The 18,684-nt window shown below is 39.3% G+C and overlaps 1 protein-coding gene and 1 long non-coding RNA gene across 4 annotated transcripts; one reads left to right on the top strand and one right to left on the bottom strand.

Annotated features, from left to right (window-relative positions):
- Positions 1-9,033: 9,033 nt before the first annotated feature.
- LOC116405882 (oleosin-B6-like) lies at positions 9,034-9,700 on the bottom strand. The gene is made up of 2 exons (XM_031889659.1): positions 9,543-9,700; positions 9,034-9,410 (listed from the first exon to the last, which is right to left on the bottom strand). Exons 1-2 carry the CDS (start codon positions 9,679-9,681, stop codon positions 9,034-9,036), a joined length of 516 nt encoding a protein of 171 aa, XP_031745519.1. The 5' UTR covers positions 9,682-9,700.
- A 3,379-nt stretch (positions 9,701-13,079) lies between these two features.
- On the top strand, positions 13,080-15,199 carry LOC116405875. 3 transcript variants are annotated; one of them, XR_004218954.1, is made up of 2 exons: positions 13,080-13,144; positions 14,962-15,199. It is a non-coding gene; the product is annotated as an uncharacterized LOC116405875 (long non-coding RNA). The 3 variants fall into 3 exon arrangements; XR_004218956.1 differs by lacking the exon at positions 13,080-13,144 and adding an exon at positions 14,531-14,573; XR_004218955.1 differs by lacking the exon at positions 13,080-13,144 and adding an exon at positions 14,580-14,867.
- The last annotated feature ends 3,485 nt before the right edge of the window (positions 15,200-18,684 follow it).

Below are 18,684 nucleotides of genomic sequence, written 5' to 3'. Positions count from 1 at the left end.
GAGGTCATTTGATTTGGAAATTCAGTAAATACCTAGCTTTCCATCATTGGTATTAGATAAGAGATGAAGACTTCTAAAGATGCTTAGTTTCCCATCTCAAGGGACGAGAGCCTGTACGAATGCCTAGTTTTCCATCTCATTGTAGTTATAACGAGATAGGGTACAATTGATGCCTAGAGTTTCATCTCGTAAGTATCGTATCACGGGATAGGGCTTCTATGCCTAGTTTATTGTTTTTCGTCTCAACGATTCTAGGTATAGCAACTGAAAGGGAAAGTGTAACGCCCGAAACTCGAAGGTAATTTATTTTAAGAAAATTATTCGATTTGTACAAGATTTATTTTTTTAAGAAAATATGTTGAAGGGGGAGAAAGAAGATTTGAAAATGTGAAAATATAATTATATATATTTATTTATATTTTAGTTTTATTATTTAATTTAAATAAAAGAAAAGAAAAAAAAAATTCCCTTCCTTCTTCCTTCCGTGTGCAACCCCCTTTCCCCTTCATTTTCTTTTTCTATTTTCTCCTTCACCCTGCCCTAGCCTCCAACCGCACGTTCTTCTTCCCCGTTCACCAGTTACAGCTGCCACGCCATCGCACCTCCGGCAGATCGAGCCGTCCACCAGGTTCGTCTGTTCCTTTCTCCGTTCACCAAAGCCGAACCCAACCGCCACTCTTTCTTTTTCTTCTTCGATCCAAAACCGCCGCTGCAACTGTCGGCCGCCATCTCTGTCTCCGTCGAAGCCAAGGCCGCCGCGTGAACCTGTAACCGCCGTGTCTCTCCGCGCCGTTGTCCAGATCTGCAACGCCGGGTCCCCACCGGTAGCCCCGTCCCAATTGTTTTGCCGACACTTGTCGTTCAGATACGAGCCGTGTAGCATCCAACAGTTGTGCATCGTGAAGTCCTCATCTATTGCGCAACTCCTCGTTTTCCAGTCACGGGTCCGACATCCATCTTTATTGTAGTGCATATCTGTTTTGCACGCATGAGTTTCATTCGATTGTCGCTGATTCTATTCTGTTGTCAATCGTCAAAGCTATGTTGTGATTTCATTGGTAAGGAGAAATTGTGGATTTAGTAGTATTGTTCTTGGCTAGCGTAAGTTTTGAAATTGATTAATTGATTTGGGTATTGCTTGATTTTAAGGTGATATTGGAGAGCTGTGCTTGGATATTTAAGTTTCGAAGTGAACTTCATTGGAATTGTTGCTTCATTCTACTTGGAATTTAATTTATTGGATTTAGTACGATTGAAGAACTTTACGTAAACTTTGAGGTAAGGGATTTTCTACTGGACTCAATTGTGATTGTGAACTGTATGTGTGTTGAATGTATATTGTGGGTTGACTGAAAATATATATGAATGTATATGAATTGAAGTAGACTTGACGTCGAATGTATGTCGTGATTGTCATGGAATCTATATATAAATGTGTGTATGTGGACAGGATGGAGATTGTAGATTGTGTTTGTATGAGATTCTCGTTTAGATTGGGTGTATGATTACGCTAAAGTATGACTGTGTGCTGGTGAACTGAGGGGTGCATTGACTGTATAGTGGATTGACTGATGTATTAGCATATTATTGACAGACATATGACTGTAGTAAAATAAGTTGACTGTTAGGATGTTGAAAGAAAGAACTTTGTGACTTGAAGTAACTGAAAGATGGGTTGAATGGAATGAGGGGAAAATTGTTAGATTGTATTGGGATGTTTACCTTGTAGGTGTCCCAAGGGATCACCAATTTATTGTGCACCTTCGGGAGCATTAGACTGATATGTGTTTCTACAGAACACTAGACTGATATGTACGTCCCTCGGGGCGTTAGACTGATATGTACGTCCCTCGGGGCGTTAGACTGAGATGTGTATCCTACGGGATCACAAGACTGCGACTGTACAGGGTGTCCCAATAGAACTTTAACAATTAATTTTCCCCTGACGAGACCAGTAGAGGGTCTCTTACTGAGTATTTAAATACTCACCCTTCTTATGTTAAATTTTTAGGCAAAGGTAATAAAGGCGGCAAATCGGCGAGGGGCAGGAAGGAAACGTGATGCCATAGGAAATGTGTTTTTGCTTCCGCTTATGGATTCTTGTGAGGTTTAAAATGAATTGAAATTTAGTTTACAAACGTTTGTTGTAAATAGTATTATTTTATGTTTTCTTGAATGTTTAAAAATCAGGCCTGACTTGAAGATGTTTTTTTTTTTTTAATTGTTTACGTTTTGTTTTATATTAATCAAAGTCTTTATTTGTTAAAAATTAACGATCTCGACTTACTTAGAAAAGTTGAGTCGGTACAGTTGGTATCAGAGCCTAAGTTTTAGGTTCTGTAGACTGACTTACGATGTAAATCTATGTTTTTGTGTCCCTATGGCTAACGCGACCCTTCGTCTCTCGTCAGGTATGCTTTATGCTTATATGTATGGTTTATGTATATGACCTTACCTAAGTTAAACTAGAATTACATGAATGTTATGATTTAATGGTGAAGGATTTAATGGTGAAATTTAGGAAAAATGTTGCCATGTAGACGTGTTCAAAGGAGTGGTCGAGTAGTAGAAAAGTAAGACGTTGTTAGCGAAATTGTCTGTTTTGTGATTGGAAATCTAAGAAAAATAAGTTATGTAGGTGGTTTTAACGAGGACTAAATACACGGTCAAGTTTATACGAAACACATTAAATGGTTTTAGAAAAGTTGAGTCGTTACAGAAAGTTTGAGATAAGTTGTTTGAGTTTTATTTCATTTATGTTAAGAGTTAATTGTTAAATACTTATTATTTCAAAACGATGTTTTATAAAACAATCACTCATTGGGCTATTTAGCTCACTCTTTGGATAAATATCCCCATATGGATTACGTTGTTTGGAAAATTAAACTGTGCTTTAGTACTTCAAAGAAAACTTCCCTCCCATGTCCTCTCACCTCATGTCTGCCCCATTTGTGTTGATAACATGAAAAATATTTAGCACCTTTTAATTGACTATGTCTTTATATCGAAATGTTGGTTCCATCTTCTCCAAACATTCAATATTTGTTGGGATTTTTTGCTCAATCAAGGCTTATTCTTCTTTGTTCTCGACCTGCTACCTATGATTTATGATTTTTTTTTTGACATATTATTTTATGATTTTGTTTGGTTTTATATTTGTGGCTTTTTTTTTGTTTTGTTTTGTTTTGTTTTTTTTTTTGAAAAGGAGACAACCTCTTTATTAATATTAAAATAATAATAATAATTAGACAAAAGCTCATAGTACAAGAGAGTTATACAATGAATATGTAACCATGGATCAGGGGGGCACCTTGGCATCTCAACTAGGTTGACACCCCCTTAGCGCCCTCATCATATCCAACCAAGCTAAAACCCATACCAAAGGAGTAATGTCCAAAGGCAAAACAAACACAAAAAAAGCCTTCTATTTGTGGCTTTTGGTTTTGATCTTGTATAATCCTCATGACATTGAGCTTTGTCTCTTCATTTTTCAATATTAATAATAGTGAAACTCATATCCTCTTTTTTTTTTAAAAAAAAATATGGGTTAATTTGATAAAAGTGTTGCTAGCAGAGATTTGGTTTGAGCACAACCAACACATTTTCCATGATAACAAAAGGGATTTGCGTGGTGAAAATAGATCTATTAGATCTCTTGGAGCAATAAAAAAGAAATAAGATCTTTATGTGAAAGTCGAACTTTTCTTTATGGAGCATTGTGAAGAAAGGCCTTTACTTTTGGGCAACATTGAAATTGGGGCATGGTTGTGCGCTTATTATCAAAAGTTGCCCCCTAACGATCAAACTGGTTCACTGTTGCGAACTGGTGGGTTAGTTTAGGACATGTCATTATTCTTGAACCTTCAGATAAATCTCCTTATCTTAGGGAATTAAAAGTTGTTCAACACAGGCTTGAAACAGACATGTATATGACTCGTGGCAAAGCAGGAACGACAGTTAACGACCCAATCCTGTGGCAGGACGAAGAAGGAACTCGACGCATAGAAAGTTGGATCTGGGGTTTTTAATTCGATTCACGGTAGATGTCATTCGCGGAAGAAGTCGAGCAGTAGCTTTGCGAAGAGACGACGTGCGACGGAGAGACCGTATACAGACGGACGGAGAGTCGCGCGGCATTGCAGACAATGGAGGAGAAGGAATCGGCGGCGGCTGGCTGAAAACAGAGGAGAAAGGAGAGGAATGGACGGCGACTGGCTTGGCTTCGACGGAGACAGATGTTGCGCGGCGGGACTGGGCAGAGGGTCACACGGCGCTGGGCAGAGGTCACGCGGCGGCCGACGGTTACAACGGCAGTTTTGGATCCGAAGAAGAGAAGAAAACGACCGGAAAGAAGAATAGGGGCGGCGGTTGCTGGGCTGCGGCGGAAAGAAAAGAGAGGGATGGTCGGCGGTTGTTGCTGCGAACGGGAAGGAGAAGAGAACGGATGGGCGGCGGTTGCTGCGAACGGGAAGGAGAAGAGAACGGATAAGGCGGCGGTTGCTGCGAACGGGAAGGAGAAGAGAACGGATAAGGCGGCGGTTGCTGCGAACGGGAAGGAGAAGAAAACGGATGGGGGTTGCGGCGCACAGGAGGAAGAAAAAGAGAGAAAAGAAAAGAAAAGAAAAAGGAAAAAAATAAAGAAATTTTCTTTTTCTTTTCTTTTTATTTAAATTAAATATTAAAAAATATATATATAAAATAAAAACAAAATATATATATATATACCTTTGGGGCATTACATTCTTCCCTCCTTAAGAAACTTTCGTCCTCGAAAGTTTTAATCCTGAAATAACTCTGGATAACGAGTCCTCATCTCTTCCTCTCGCTCCCATGTCGCCTCTTCAATTCGATGATTCCGCCACAAAACCTTTACTAATGGAATGCTTCTATTACGAAGCATCTTTACCTCTCTAGCCAGAATCTCCACAGGTTGTTCTACATAGCTCAAATGCTCATCAATCTCCAAAGGTTCGTAGTCCACTACATGAGACGTATCGGCCACATACTTTCTCAACATCGAAACATGGAAAACATTATGAACTGCAGAGAGTGATGGTGGTAATGCCAAGCGATACGCCACAACACCAACCCTCTCTAAGATCTCAAATGGTCCAGAAAAACGAGGACTTAACTTCCCTTTCTTTTCAAAACGCATAACACCCTTCATAGGTGCTACCTTCAAGAATACTTTTTCTCCCACATCGAACTTAAGGTCTTTTCATCGTACATCTGCATAGCTCTTCTGTCTACTCTGCGCTGTTTGCATACGTGCTCTAATCTTTTGAATAGCCTCATTAGTAGATCGAACTAATTCAGGTCCCATAAACCTATGTTCACCAACCTCACTCCAACAAACAGGGGTTCTACAACATTTGCCATATAAAGCCTCAAATGGTGTCATACCGATGGTAGCCTGGAAACTGTTGTTATAAGCAAACTCCATCAAATGTAGATGAGAGTCCCAACTACCTGGAAACACAAGCTCGTAGCATATCCTCTAAAACTTGGTTCAAACGTTCAGTTTGACCATCAGTCTGTGGATCAAAGGCTGTACTGAAATCCAATCTCGTACCCATAGCAGTCTGAAGTCCCTTCCAAAACTTGGAAGTAAACCGTGCATCCCTATCAGAAACAATCGATACAGGCACTCCATGCAGTCTCACAATCTCAGTTAAATACAACTGTGCCCACTTACCAGTAGTATAAGTGGATTTCCCTAGTACAAAATGTGCCGATTTCGTAAGCCTGTCTACGACAACCAAAATCACTGTGAAACCCTTCAGGGTCTTAGGCAGCCCTGAAATAAAATCCATCGACACATTCTCCCACTTCCACTCTGGCACACTTAAAGGTTGTAACAAACCTGCTGGTTTCTGTCTAGGTGCCTTAACATGCTGACATACTAGACACTTACTAACAAATTCCGCCACTACCCTTTTCATATTCCGCCACCAATAAAAACGTTTTAGATCCTGGTACATTTTCGTGCTACCAGGATGCATGGAAAATGGAGAATTATGGGCTTCATCTAGTAAGTCAATCTTAACTGTACTGTTCGCTGGCACACACAAACGTCTCTTAAACATCAACCCACCATCAGAGGATATGGAGAACTCATCAGTCTGTCCCATTCCAACAAGGCGACGTCTCTCTATCAAATAAGGGTCACTACTCTGAGCATCAACAATCTTCTGCCTCAGAGTCGGTTGCACCGTTAATTGAGCTAACTGTGAGGTGACTCTCCCCACAGATACTGCAATCTCAGCTCTCTCCAAGTCTCGATGCAATGGTACCTGTCTAGTAATGAGTGCTGCTGAATGTGATACTTTTTCTACTAAGAGCATCAGCCACCACGTTTGCCTTACCAGGATGGTACAATATCTCGCAGTCATAATCCTTTATCAACTCGAGCCACCTTCGCTGTCTCATATTCAACTCTTTCTGAGTAAAGAAGTACTTCAGGCTCTTATGGTCAGTAAAGATTTGTATCTTTTCACCGTACAAATAATGTCTCCATATCTTCAATGCAAAAACCACTTCTGCTGCAACTCCAAATCATGTGTGGGTAGTTCTGCTCGTGACTCTTCAACTGACGAGAGGCATAAGCAACCACCTTACCTTTCTGCATCAAAACACAACCCAGTCCTTTCTTGGAAGCATCACTGTAAATCACAAAACTTCCGGATCCATCTGGTACTGTAAGGACCGGTGCAGTAACTAACCTTTGCTTAAGGTTCTGAAAACTATCCTCGCAAGCTGGACTCCAAACAAACGGAGTTCCCTTCCTTGTCAACTAAGTCAAGGGAGTAGCCAAACGTGAAAAATCCTCCACAAACCTCTGGTAGTACCCTGCTAAACCCAGAAAACTACGAACCTCACTAACTGTAGAGGGTCGAGACCAACTGGTAACCGCTTCTATCTTTGTAGGGTCTACTGAAACTCCCTCACTGGAAACCACATGACCAAGAAAAGCCACCTGCTTCAACCAAAAATTCGCACTTAGAGAATTTAGCATACAGTTTATTGACTCAAAGAGTCTCTAACACCTTATGTAAGTGTTCCTCATGTTCGGCCTCAGTCTTGGAATAAACCAAAATATCATCAATGAAGACTATCACAAAAGTGTCTAAGAAATCCTTAAACACCCTGTTCATCAAATCCATAAATTACAGCAGGTGCATTAGTCAAACCAAAAGACATTACTATGAATTCATAATGTCCATACCTCGAACGAAAAGCAGTCTTAGGAACATCACGGTCTCTAATCCTCAACTGGTGATAACTTGACCGTAAGTCAATCTTAGAGAACACCGTGGCTCCCTGTAACTGATCGAACAAATCATCGATTCTGGGTAAAGGATATATGTTTTTGACTGTTACTTTATTCAACTCTTTATAGTCAATGCAAAGACGCATCGACCCATCCTTCTTCTTCACAAACAATACTAGTGCACCCCAAGGTGACACACTAGGTCGAATAAAGCCTTTGTCAAGCAATTCCAGTAACTATACATTCAGTTCTTTCAACTCAGCAGGAGTCATCCTATAAGGGGCTCTAGAAATAGGAGTAGTGTCTGGCTCCAATGCAATGGCAAAATCAACCTCTCTATTGTGGCGGTAGTCCTGGAAGATCTTTTGGAAATACATCTGGGTATTCTCTTACCACAGGTTCTGAAGTTAAAGAAGTCTCATCTTCCTTAGTATCCACCACACTTGCCAAAATACTCCAAGTACCCTGGTTGAGTAGTTTACTAGCTTTCATAGCCTGAGATTACTTTAGGCAGTACTACTGTTCCTACCCCCTTGAATTTAAAGCTAGATGCAGTAGGGGGACTGAACACAACTTCCTTACGAGAACAATCAATACTAGCATGATTAGTAGCTAGCCAATCCATACCTAAAATTACATCAAAGTCACGCATATCTAATACCAACAAGGTTACGTCCAGCACACGACCAGCTATCTCAATTTCACACGCTTTAATCTTTTCCTTAGACAACATAATTTCTCCAGACGGTGTAGACACTGACAAAACATAATCTAAGGGTTCCACCTCTAAGCATGCATACGTCACAAAAAGCGATGAAATAAATGAGAAGATCCCGAGTCAAACAAGGTCAAGGCAAAATGCCCTAACACTTGTAATGTACCTGTCACCACTGTGCCGGCCTTCTCTGCCTCTGATCTATTAGTGGCAAAGATTGTACCCCGCTGTGGAGGTCTCTCTCCCTGACTGCTCTGTCTAGCCCCAGTAGATCTCAAGGGACACCTATCAGCCATGTGTCCCTCTTGCTTGCACTTATAACAGACTCTCGTTCCCATCAAACAACGACCCAGGTGACGTTTCCCACACGTATTGCATAATGGCTTCTCTCGAGTAGTGTCTCCTGCCCCGCCAGAACTCTGCTGGAAACTGCGAAAAGGATCGCCTGGTCTCAAGTTCCTCTGAGGAACTCCCATAGTTCTCTGCTCTGCTTTTCTCTTTTGACCAGACGACGATCCCTTATCAAAGCTCCTTGGCCGTATTTCATCCTTCCCAATGCTCATATCCACTGCCAGACGCAGCGCTTCAGCCTGGGTAGTGGGCTTTAGTGCTCGCACAAAGTCCCTAATCTCATCTCTCAATCCCTTGATGAACCATATCAGCTCTAGCCTGCTCGTTACCAACAGGTTCAGGGGCAAAACGTGACAGCATATCAAACTCCTGGTCGTACTCCTCGACTGTCATATGTCCTTGCTTCAACTCTAAGAATTCCTGGCTTTTGGCGTCTCTAAGGTTAGCGAGAAAAACTTGGTATAGAAGCAGTTTTTAAACTGATCCCAGGTAATCTGCCTCACATCTCCACCTAGCATGCGCATTGTAGTCCTCCACCAGATAATGCCTCTGTCCCTCAGTAGAAAAGCCAGCACACTGAACTCTGTGCTCCTCGGGACATCTCATGTAATTGAATATGGTTTCCACAGAGGACAACCACAACTCAGCTTTAGTAGGATCCTCCAGTGACCCATCAAACGTCTGAGGGTCATATTTCCTAAAGTCCCTCAAATGTTTCGCGCTCAGCAGAAAGTTGGTTCGGTAATATCTGCGGCTGTTGTGCAGCCAATCCTTGTGCAGGAGGGGCTGCTGGTGCAGGTGGAGCTGCTGGTACAGGGGGAACCACAGGTGCAGGTGGAACTGCAGGTGCCTGCTGGTTTCGAGCTATAGCCGTCATAAGTTCCGTAAACCTCTGCTCCATGTGAGCAGACAGTGCATCAAACTCGACGTGAGTCACGGGTGCAGCAGGAATTCGCTGTTCAGCTTGACCCTCAGTAGGCTGATTACGACCTGCTCCTCTACCTCGGCCTCCTGCTCCTCTACCTCGGCCTCTACGACCTCCTCTACGTACACCTCCCCTTGGCGGCATAATTCCTATTATCCACCAACAACACTCTTTAAAAAAAGTCTTAATCATAAGCATAAGCAAGTCTTTATCGTCATGCAATCTAGTTTAATTTAGGCAAAGTCATGCAAATAAACCATACATATAAGCATCAAGCATACCTGACGAGAGACGAAGGGTCGCGTTAGCCATAGGAACACAAAAACATAGACTTACATCGTAAGTCAGTCTACAGAACCTAAAACTTAGGCTCTGATACCAACTGTAACGACCCAACTTTTCTAGGTAAGTCGAGGTCATTAATTTTTAACAAAAGACTTTGGTTGATACAAAATGAAACGTAAGTCAATTGAAAAACAAATTTATGTCAGGCCTGATTTTTCAAATATTCAAGAAAACTTAAAAATAATACTATTTACAAATAAAAGTTTGTAAAATAAGTTTTAATACATCTTAAACCTCAAAAGAAACCATAAGCGGAAGCAAAATGACACGTTTCCTATGGCAATCACGCTTCCTTCCTGCCCCTCGCCGGTTTGCCACCTTTATTACCTTTGTTAAAAATTAATGACCTCGACTTACCTAGAAAAGTTGGGTCGTTACAAAAGATTTCCCTAACACGTATTGTAAAAAAATATGTAGTTGGCTAGTAGTGAAAAGTTAGCAAGGCTATTCATGTTTCTCTTGGTGTTCCCTCTTACTCATCTTGAAGCTTATTGTGGGCATTTTGTCAACTTACTTTGGGTTTCTTTTGTCTTCTGTTTTAATTAATTACTTCGTACTTATTTTACATTTTAGTTTTCATTAGTGCGTCCTGGATAGAGGATTTTGTTTAGCTCGTTGTTATTGTTGATAAAATTAAAATGCCAACGATTACAATTCTTGAGAACGGACTCATCTGTTTCCAATTCAGATGCCCAAAACTTGTTGAATGGATCCTATCACGTTGATCGCGACATCTTGCTGGCAAAAGTATGCTCCTCTGTAAATGGACTCCAGGTATTGTCCCTAAATCCTTTGTTTTTTATTATGTTCCTATATGGATTAAACTAGGTAGGATTCCAATGGAGTTATGGACAGATGTCAGTTTGACTGTTGTGGCTAGTGCTATAGGCAAACCTCTATCTTTAGATCTAGCTACTAAGGAAAGACGAAGGTTGTCACATGCTTGAGTATGTGTTGAATCAAATGTGGACTCTCCTATGCCTGCTGAATTTACAATTCACCTTAGGGGAGAGGATTTCGTTATGGCTGTGAATTATGAGTGGAAGCCTCGAAGGTGTAATTTGTGCCGGTCTTTTGGGCATTCTAGTGGTAAGTGTCCTAAGATTGTGGAAAACAAAGTTCATCGAGAGGAGGATGTGAGTAAGGTGGTTTCAAACAAAGAGGAGGAACGGACAATTGTGTCTTGTGGATGTGGTGTTAGACTTTAAATAGTTGGAGGAAAGTAAGACTAATAGCTCCCCATTAGGCATATTAAGGAAAAGGAGGTAGGTAATCGAGATGAAATTACTCGTTATTAGGAAGAAAAGAGAGTTGGTTTATGTTCGAGAGAAGGGTAAACGTGTGGATGTGATTATGCCTAACTCTTTTGGCAGCCTTATGAAGTTGGGTGAGGGAGACAAGTGGACCTTATCTATAGTGGATGACTCCCCTCCCCCCTTACAAGTGGATGATACCGCTATTGTTCTTAGGCGTATGTTATTAATCACCTTATGATCATTTTAAAATATAAATATATTTTTAGTATAAGTCCTCACGTTTGACTCTAGACTCACCAAGAAACCTTATTTGGATATTACGAATATGACAAAATTAGTGATATTAGATGACTATCAAACGATAATCATAGGGTTATCAACTTTTAAATTTACTACTTTTAAAATTTAGAAAATGTAGTGACATGAGTCATGTGATTATAAATGTTTTTGTTATTTTTGCAGGGTTCCAGAGAAAAAAGAAAAAAGTAAGATGTGATTGATAATATGTGAAAAAAGGAAAAAAATTAAAGAAATATAACTCGATATATCTAATTTGTTTAAAAACGACCCCATTTGTAATTTTTCTTTTCAAAAGTCACACAACATCTTTTTGGAAAGTTTTTTTAGAGAATCATGCCAATACCTTCATCCTACGTATGTAGATGTATTTATGAATAATTTTTAAAAGTTCAAAACAATTTTTTTTAACATTTCAAAGTTTAAGGTTATTTTTTTACACAAACTACAAAATTCAAAAGAATTTTTTTTGTATACTGTTGTATGTATATATATCTGTATGTATGTATATATATATATATATATATATATATATATATATATGTATATCTATGTTATCTTTGTCCTATATTGTAAAAAAATATGATTATCGATTTATCGAAATCTAATTTGTAAATGGCTTAAAACATTTAGTTTGTTGAAAAAAAATGACAAAACAATGGACCAATGGACAGCTAATACGAGTCGGTGAACCGAATACACAAAATTCTCTAAATCCAATTAAGCAAGATTTCAAAAAAAAAAAATTCTAATAAAAACCCTACATGTACAGTCTCTCTCATTTAAAATTTCTTTCTCCTCTTCTCTAACGGCCAAGTCTCCCTCTCCTCCCTCTCCTCCCCCATTCTCTCTTGCTCTCTTGTCTTCTTTGGCCTATCTCTCAATTTCCGTTTCTGTAAGGAAGAATCCCTATCATACCCATTTCGCGGATCCATCCCTTCTTTTTGTCTTGGATCCAATCTCCATCTTCTTCTCTTAGTGCGTCCTTTCCATTTCTTCGTACACTCCATTTTTCCTTTCTCTTTTCAAAACCCTAAGGCCTATCTCTCAATTTTCGTTTCTTTAAGGAAGAAACCCTATCATACCCATTTCACCGATCCATCTCCATCTTCTTCTCTTATCGCGTCCTTTCCATTTCTTCTTCTTCTTCTTTGTTCATACACTCCATTTTCCCTTTCTCTTCTCAAACCCTAATTCTCTTTAATTAATTAATTCTCTCTCACTTCCTTCCTCTTCCATTAATGGCAGGTTCTCCTCATCTTCCTCCTTTCTCCAGTGTTGATTCCTCCTCTACTTCGACCTGTGATGCTCTTTTCTTCTTCCCTCGCAATTTCGATTCCACCATCGTCACCGATTTTGGTTGCAATTTCTACTCTCTTCAACCTCAACCTTCTGGATTCCCTCACTCTCACCGGATTGACTTCAATGTCCTTGGAACCTCCACTACTACTACTAGTACTCCACTCATCAAAGAATCCGCTGGATTATATATCAGACGCTCCTCTTCCTTTCCTTTCTAATCCTTGTCTCTCTTCTAACTCCAGTGGTGAGCCCCCGAACAAATCGCATTACTCCGTGAGTTCCCAATTAATTCCATCTTTATTTAATATTCAATTGTCCTCTTTCCATTTGTTTCAATTATTGAATAGAAAGTTAATTGAATGAACTATGTTCCAATAATTTCATGTGGTTCTGGTAAAGCACAGTGCATCCGGTCGAACTTCCCCCATTATGTAATTTTATGGAGGTAGTTTTGTAAATTGGATTGAATCAGAGGCTATTCAATGTGTATGCATTAAAATATAGGGATTGTTTTTCAATTAAATATAAATTGATTGAGCCTCTGATGTGCTAGTAAGCATCAGATCTCCTCTGTGTATATATAGTTAGGTACTCTTCTTTTTTTATTGGTTCCGTCATATATATCACGGTCTGAAGTTGTAGCTAAACTTGCTTTCATCTTCAGTTTCTATCACTATTTAAAGGTCAGATTTTGTTCGATTAGAAGAATGTAAATTTGTCAAGGACAATAGCATGCTTAGTTTAATTGTACTCAAATATTGTTACTAAAACAATTGCTTTATTTGTGTTGATACCATTATTTGTGTGGTAGATCTCTTGATTCATTTTGATGTTTGTATTTTGAAGACATACAAAGGTCATAATACTAGTTGCTATTCTTTTTATCTTGGTACGTTTCATTTTTGTTTTAATGTTTCACTGTCTCTATAATTGATTGTACAAACATATCTCATCATTCAATCACTTTTCAAGTTTTAGATTCTGAAATTTGTACATATTGGGGTTTTCCTTTTTCTTTATTTTGGATTATTTCAAATCTCCAAAGATCTTTCTTGTAACATTTGCATATTTTAGTTTGTTAAAATCTTCGAAAGTAGAGGAGAAGGCTCCAAATGCATTCTGTCTCTCATTGCCTTGCCCTAACATTATCATCTGTGTAAGATGTGCCAATGAGTAGACCATTTTCTTTTACTTTTTTTTCCATAGCTTTTGAACCACTTTCCCTTTCTCTCCTTCTCTTTCATTCTTCTTTTATGTTAATTGGAAGAAGCTTTGAGGCCTCTCTTGAAAATAATGAGGTTTTGAAGGGGATAGAAAGAGAGTGATGGTGGGATCCATCAAAGGTTTGGGATTTCACACAATGTTCGCATCACTCTTTTAAATGTAATTAGAGGTTGAGGAGTTGATCGTCGATCATAGATAAGGAGGGGCTGGTTAGTGGCTTGGAAAAGAATTCAGACAACATTAATTTTTTCTAAAAAATAAAACCAACCTTCCGACGGTTGGTTAACACTCCTCGACAGTCGAGATAGGGTAAGACTTGTATTCTGGTTCTGTTGATACCTATATTTGTGCTTCATCACTTTATAATTGTACTTTTATTTATCCCCTTTGTATATTTCCATGTGTTTCATGTTTGTCTTTTATGTTTCTTCTATTTATATATTTCTTCATGTTCTTCTCCATTCGGGTTTGCTCTTGCGGAGGTTACACATTCATTGTTGTGCTGGTACTTTAGTTAATGATGTCTAGTAATTTTTGTTTTGCAAATTTTCTTGTTAGTGCTCAAGTTTGATTTCATACTGCCTTTAGCATAGCTTTACGACTGCAGAATTCAATTGCACATTGCCCTTTTTTATTTTGTTATTACTGATGGACTTATTTGTGATACCTTTAAAGAAGAAAATTTATGGCTATTTGTGTTGAAGTTTATTTGTTGATTATTGGTTGGTTTTTTCCCTCCACTTTTCTTAATATTTTGAAGTGTGTAATAAGGTAAGCAATTTTTTAGTCCCCTAAATTTGTTTTGTTGATGAATTGTTTCCTTTTTTTTCTCGGTTTTGTTTTCAGGTTTTCATCATTATTCATTTGGTGGCTAAATATTAGTCATGGGTATTTGTTCGATCTTATTTTGTTGTGATCAATTGATATACATAATATGCACTATAAATTTGTTAAATTGTTGGATTATTTGCTTTTTTAATAAGGTTGGAGGAACCTCAAGGTACGTTTTGTTAAAGCATATTTTATATTGATAAATTTGAAGTTGTCAAGTCTATAACAATGATAATGTTAATACGAGTAAATTTATAGCAAATTTAGTTGACTTAACTTATTTACATGCTGGTTGCTCGGACTCTTGGAAAAACCTTACGTGCATTTTAACCCACGATAAGAGGACTTAAGGTTGTTATGACTTACATATCAGTTTTTGAGATTTTCCTTTGTAACTTTTTCATAGACCTTATTGTAGTTTTTTGTTCTTCATTTTTGTTTGTAGGACGTTTCTAGAGAATGCAAGACCATGTTTGAGTGAGAAATTGGTCTCGATGAAATTGAGAGTTCAATGAACAGCACATACAATGCAAGTAAATCTACCTACTCAAACCCATCTTCTATTTCTAAAGCAGAAGGGCTTTCGGTGGCTGAAACAAGTGAGTGATTAAGTTTTTTATCACCCGTATTATTTGTTATCACTAGGGAAAGAAAGCTGAGTAGAAAAAGTAGAATGCCAAATGGAAAAAAAAAGATTAGTAAGCAGCGTTATTATTTTAAAATAGAAAACAAAAATTAACATTATTGTTAAACCGAGCCATTCTCGAGAACATGAAATAGAATTGGATAGCTGCCATGCATCGTGTCTATGAATGTTAAGAATGAAACTATCGGTAGGGTTATAGAATAATCATTCTATCAGCCTCAATTATGATACAGGGTTTATGAAATAGAATTTTCTTATGTATTGTAATAGTAGAAGATTCTTCGTCAGGAAGCAAAGCTTATAGCTTTGAAGAGTATCTAAAGGTTACAGAAGAGCAACCGAAAGCTTACGATCAGCTCCAAACCAATTTTCCAGCACAAAGCCAGAGTGGATCCCAAGTACAACGGGAAGGTTGTTAAAATCAAATCTCTTATGTCTTATTTCATAACTATTTAGTTTTGATCTTAACTACAACAATTTTCATTTTTTTCTAGGTGAACATTGTATGTGCTTAGAAATTAAGTGTTTTGAAAATTAGAGGTGAGCAATCACACTTAGAAACTAAGTGTAGAACCATAGAAATGTTACCCCATCGGTTCTAGCAATGCCTAGTTACCGCAGTTCATAACAAAGAAAGAAAAGAGGCTCGTAAATGCAGACCATAAAAAAGTGAGACAATCAACAATTATAAAAAAAAAACATATGCAATATGCATTAAAAAAAGCTCATAAAAAATACAGAGTCAAGTCGGTTAGGTCAAGTAGAACATGTTGAGTTCCCTAGCTATTAGAGCTTTTGGGGGAAAACATCGCTTTTGGCCTAACCAAAACTAGACCATCTAGTTTTACTGTTTTAAACATAACGTCAAGTTTGATTGAGGGCTTTGAAAAGAGGAGGAATCCTCCTCGATCCACAGTAGGGCGAAAACGAGGCTTGTTGTCACTTCGAAGGGAGCAGTCAAACTTAGCATTGAGTTTGATTTTTTTTTTTGAAAAGGTAATGATAATATTATACAACAACAAGGTGGACCTCACAACCTGAGGTCAAGACAAAAGAGCGAACAACACTCACAGAACAAGTAGTTAGACAAAACAACCCATAAGTACCCAAAACAACCCCACATCTCGGGAACAAGAACTAAAACCAAAAGAAACCAACTAGTGTTCCAAACATTAAAAGGACAAGAAGAAGAGAGAAAGACAACAAAGTTAATAAAGAGAAGAGAAACCCCACAGCCCGGGGACAAGCAAACGAAAAGAACATTAAATAAGACCATGAACACCATCCGACCAAGAAGCAGCACGCGCTTTAATACACGACCGAATGAGCTGGAATACAACCATAAGCTCTCGAACAGCACCTCCATGAAGACGATGATTTCGCTCCTGCCAAATGAAATAAATTGTAGCACACCAGAGAAGGCGCCACAGTTTTCTCCTCACACTCTTCCCAATACCCTGATTATAAATCCAAGATAACTCAACCCCCAATAACCGATTCTATGAGAAGATGACATAAGCAAAAGGATCCTCGACCAAATCTCCCACCCAAAATGACAAGAAAAAAACAAATGATCACGAGACTCATAGTTCCCTCCACAAAGCAAACACGATAAAGGAATCGACCTATCCCACCGACTTAACCTATCTCTAGTACCCAACCTATCCCTGATGGCCAACCAAGCACAGAAGGAGTGCTTAGGAATATTTCCCCCACCCCATAGTAAATCCGACCAGTCAACCCTACTACTATGAGGACGAATAGTCTCCCACTCACTGGTGATCGAAAAACTATCATGACTCCCCAGCACCCAGACCCACCTATCCTCAACACTCGGACTCGGCCTCACTCCCTAAACCCTATCCCAAATGTCCATCAAATCCAAAGAAACAAGCAGCCACCTCCAATCACCATCCCGACCCATGAAATCCACCAGCCTCGCATCCCACCGACTACCCGCATCATAGATCACCCTCTACCCAAACTGCTGGATAATCGGCCCACCCTGAATCCATGGAACCAACCACACTCTACACTTCCTTCCATTGCCCACCTTCATCTTAACATGAGCTTTAAGGATATCCCGCTTACGCAAGATTTCCCTAAAGCACCAAGATCGACCCACCCCAGCATCGATCTCCCACAGCGATCTCCCTTTAAGGATATAAGATTCCACCCAAGCAACCCACAAACTACCAGATTTAACAAGTAGCAACCATAATATCTTCAACGTGCTTGCTATATTCCAAGAAGATCCATCGCGAATATCAAGACCTCCTTCATCAAAAGGAAGACAAACCTCATCCCAGGCAACTTTAGCACCACCTCTTCCCTCCTCCTTACCTCTCCACAGATAAGCCCTCAAGATCTTATCAACGTCTCTGTGGACTTTCATAGGAAGCATGAACACACTAGCCCAATAAACCTGAAGGCTCCTAAGGACTGAGCGAACAAGCTAAAGTCTACCTGCAAAAGATAACACTCTAGCAGACCAAGACCGAATATGACTGGTAATACGCTGAATAAGGGGATCACAATCAGAGCTCCGCAATCTTCCAGAGAGGAGAGGAAGCCCAAGATAACGAACAGGGAGATGACCAATGGAAAAATCCATGTTAGCAGCAAGCCAAGAAGCTTTCGAACTATTAACCCCCACAAGAAAAATTTGAGCTTTTAGCAAGATTAGCAAACAGTCCTGAAAGCTCACCAAACCTCTTAATAGTCTCTTTTATGAAACTCATAGAATGATTATCAGCAGTACAAAAGATCATCAGGTCATCTACAAAAGTAAGATGAGTTAATCTGACCTTCTCACAAAACTGGTGGAATTGAAAATTCTGAGGTGGGCTGTTCAACATGCGAGAAAGCACCTCCATGACCATCACAAATAAGAACGGGGATAAAGGGTCACCTTGTCTAAGTCCTTTCCTCCCATGGAAAAAACCTTCCAACGATCCATTAATCATAATGGAGAACATCGGAGAGGTCACACACGCTCGAACCCAACTCACAAATCTTAAAGGCGTACCTATGGCAATCAGCAGGCCAAAGAGGAAATCCCAATTAACAGAATCATAAGCTTTTTGGAGGTCAACCTTCATAGTGCATCGAGGTTTACCTCTGTGCAAATGGTATGCCCCTACAAGCTCCTGACAAAGAAGAATATTGTAAATAATACTCCTCCCAGGGATGAAAGCTGGCTGATTTCCACTAACAAAAGAAGGAAGCCACACACGAAGCCTATCTGCCAATATTCTTGAAATGCACTTATAAATAACGCTGCAACAAGATATAGGGCTGAAATCCTCCAATCGATCAGCACAATTCCTTTTAGGAATAAGTGTAATAGCAGTCGTATTCACCCCTTGAGGGAAGTAATTGGTCTCAAAGAAGTGTAAGACGACATCACAGAAACCCTCTCCAACCACCGTCCAAGCTCCTTTGAAGAAGCCAACTGAATACCCATCAGGGCCTGGAGCCTTTCCACCATCCATGGAGAACAGAACACGTCTCACTTCCTCT

Source organism: Cucumis sativus, unplaced genomic scaffold (genome assembly GCF_000004075.3).
Source record: "Cucumis sativus cultivar 9930 unplaced genomic scaffold, Cucumber_9930_V3 scaffold40, whole genome shotgun sequence".
Classification (NCBI taxonomy): domain Eukaryota; kingdom Viridiplantae; phylum Streptophyta; class Magnoliopsida; order Cucurbitales; family Cucurbitaceae; genus Cucumis; species Cucumis sativus.
Note: the sequence above shows the minus strand (reverse complement) of the source record. Positions and strands in the feature narration are given on the sequence as shown.

What these genes read in the sequence shown, in the direction of transcription:
- LOC116405882 (XM_031889659.1), bottom strand. Translation starts at nt 9,681, where the DNA reads ATGACCTCGACTTACCTAGAAAAGTTGGGTCGTTACAGTTGGTATCAG. An exon ending in GACCCTTCGTCTCTCGTCAG is followed by an intron (nt 9,411 to 9,542) that starts GTATGCTTGATG and finishes GGTGGATAATAG; the next exon opens with GAATTATGCCGCCAAGGGGA.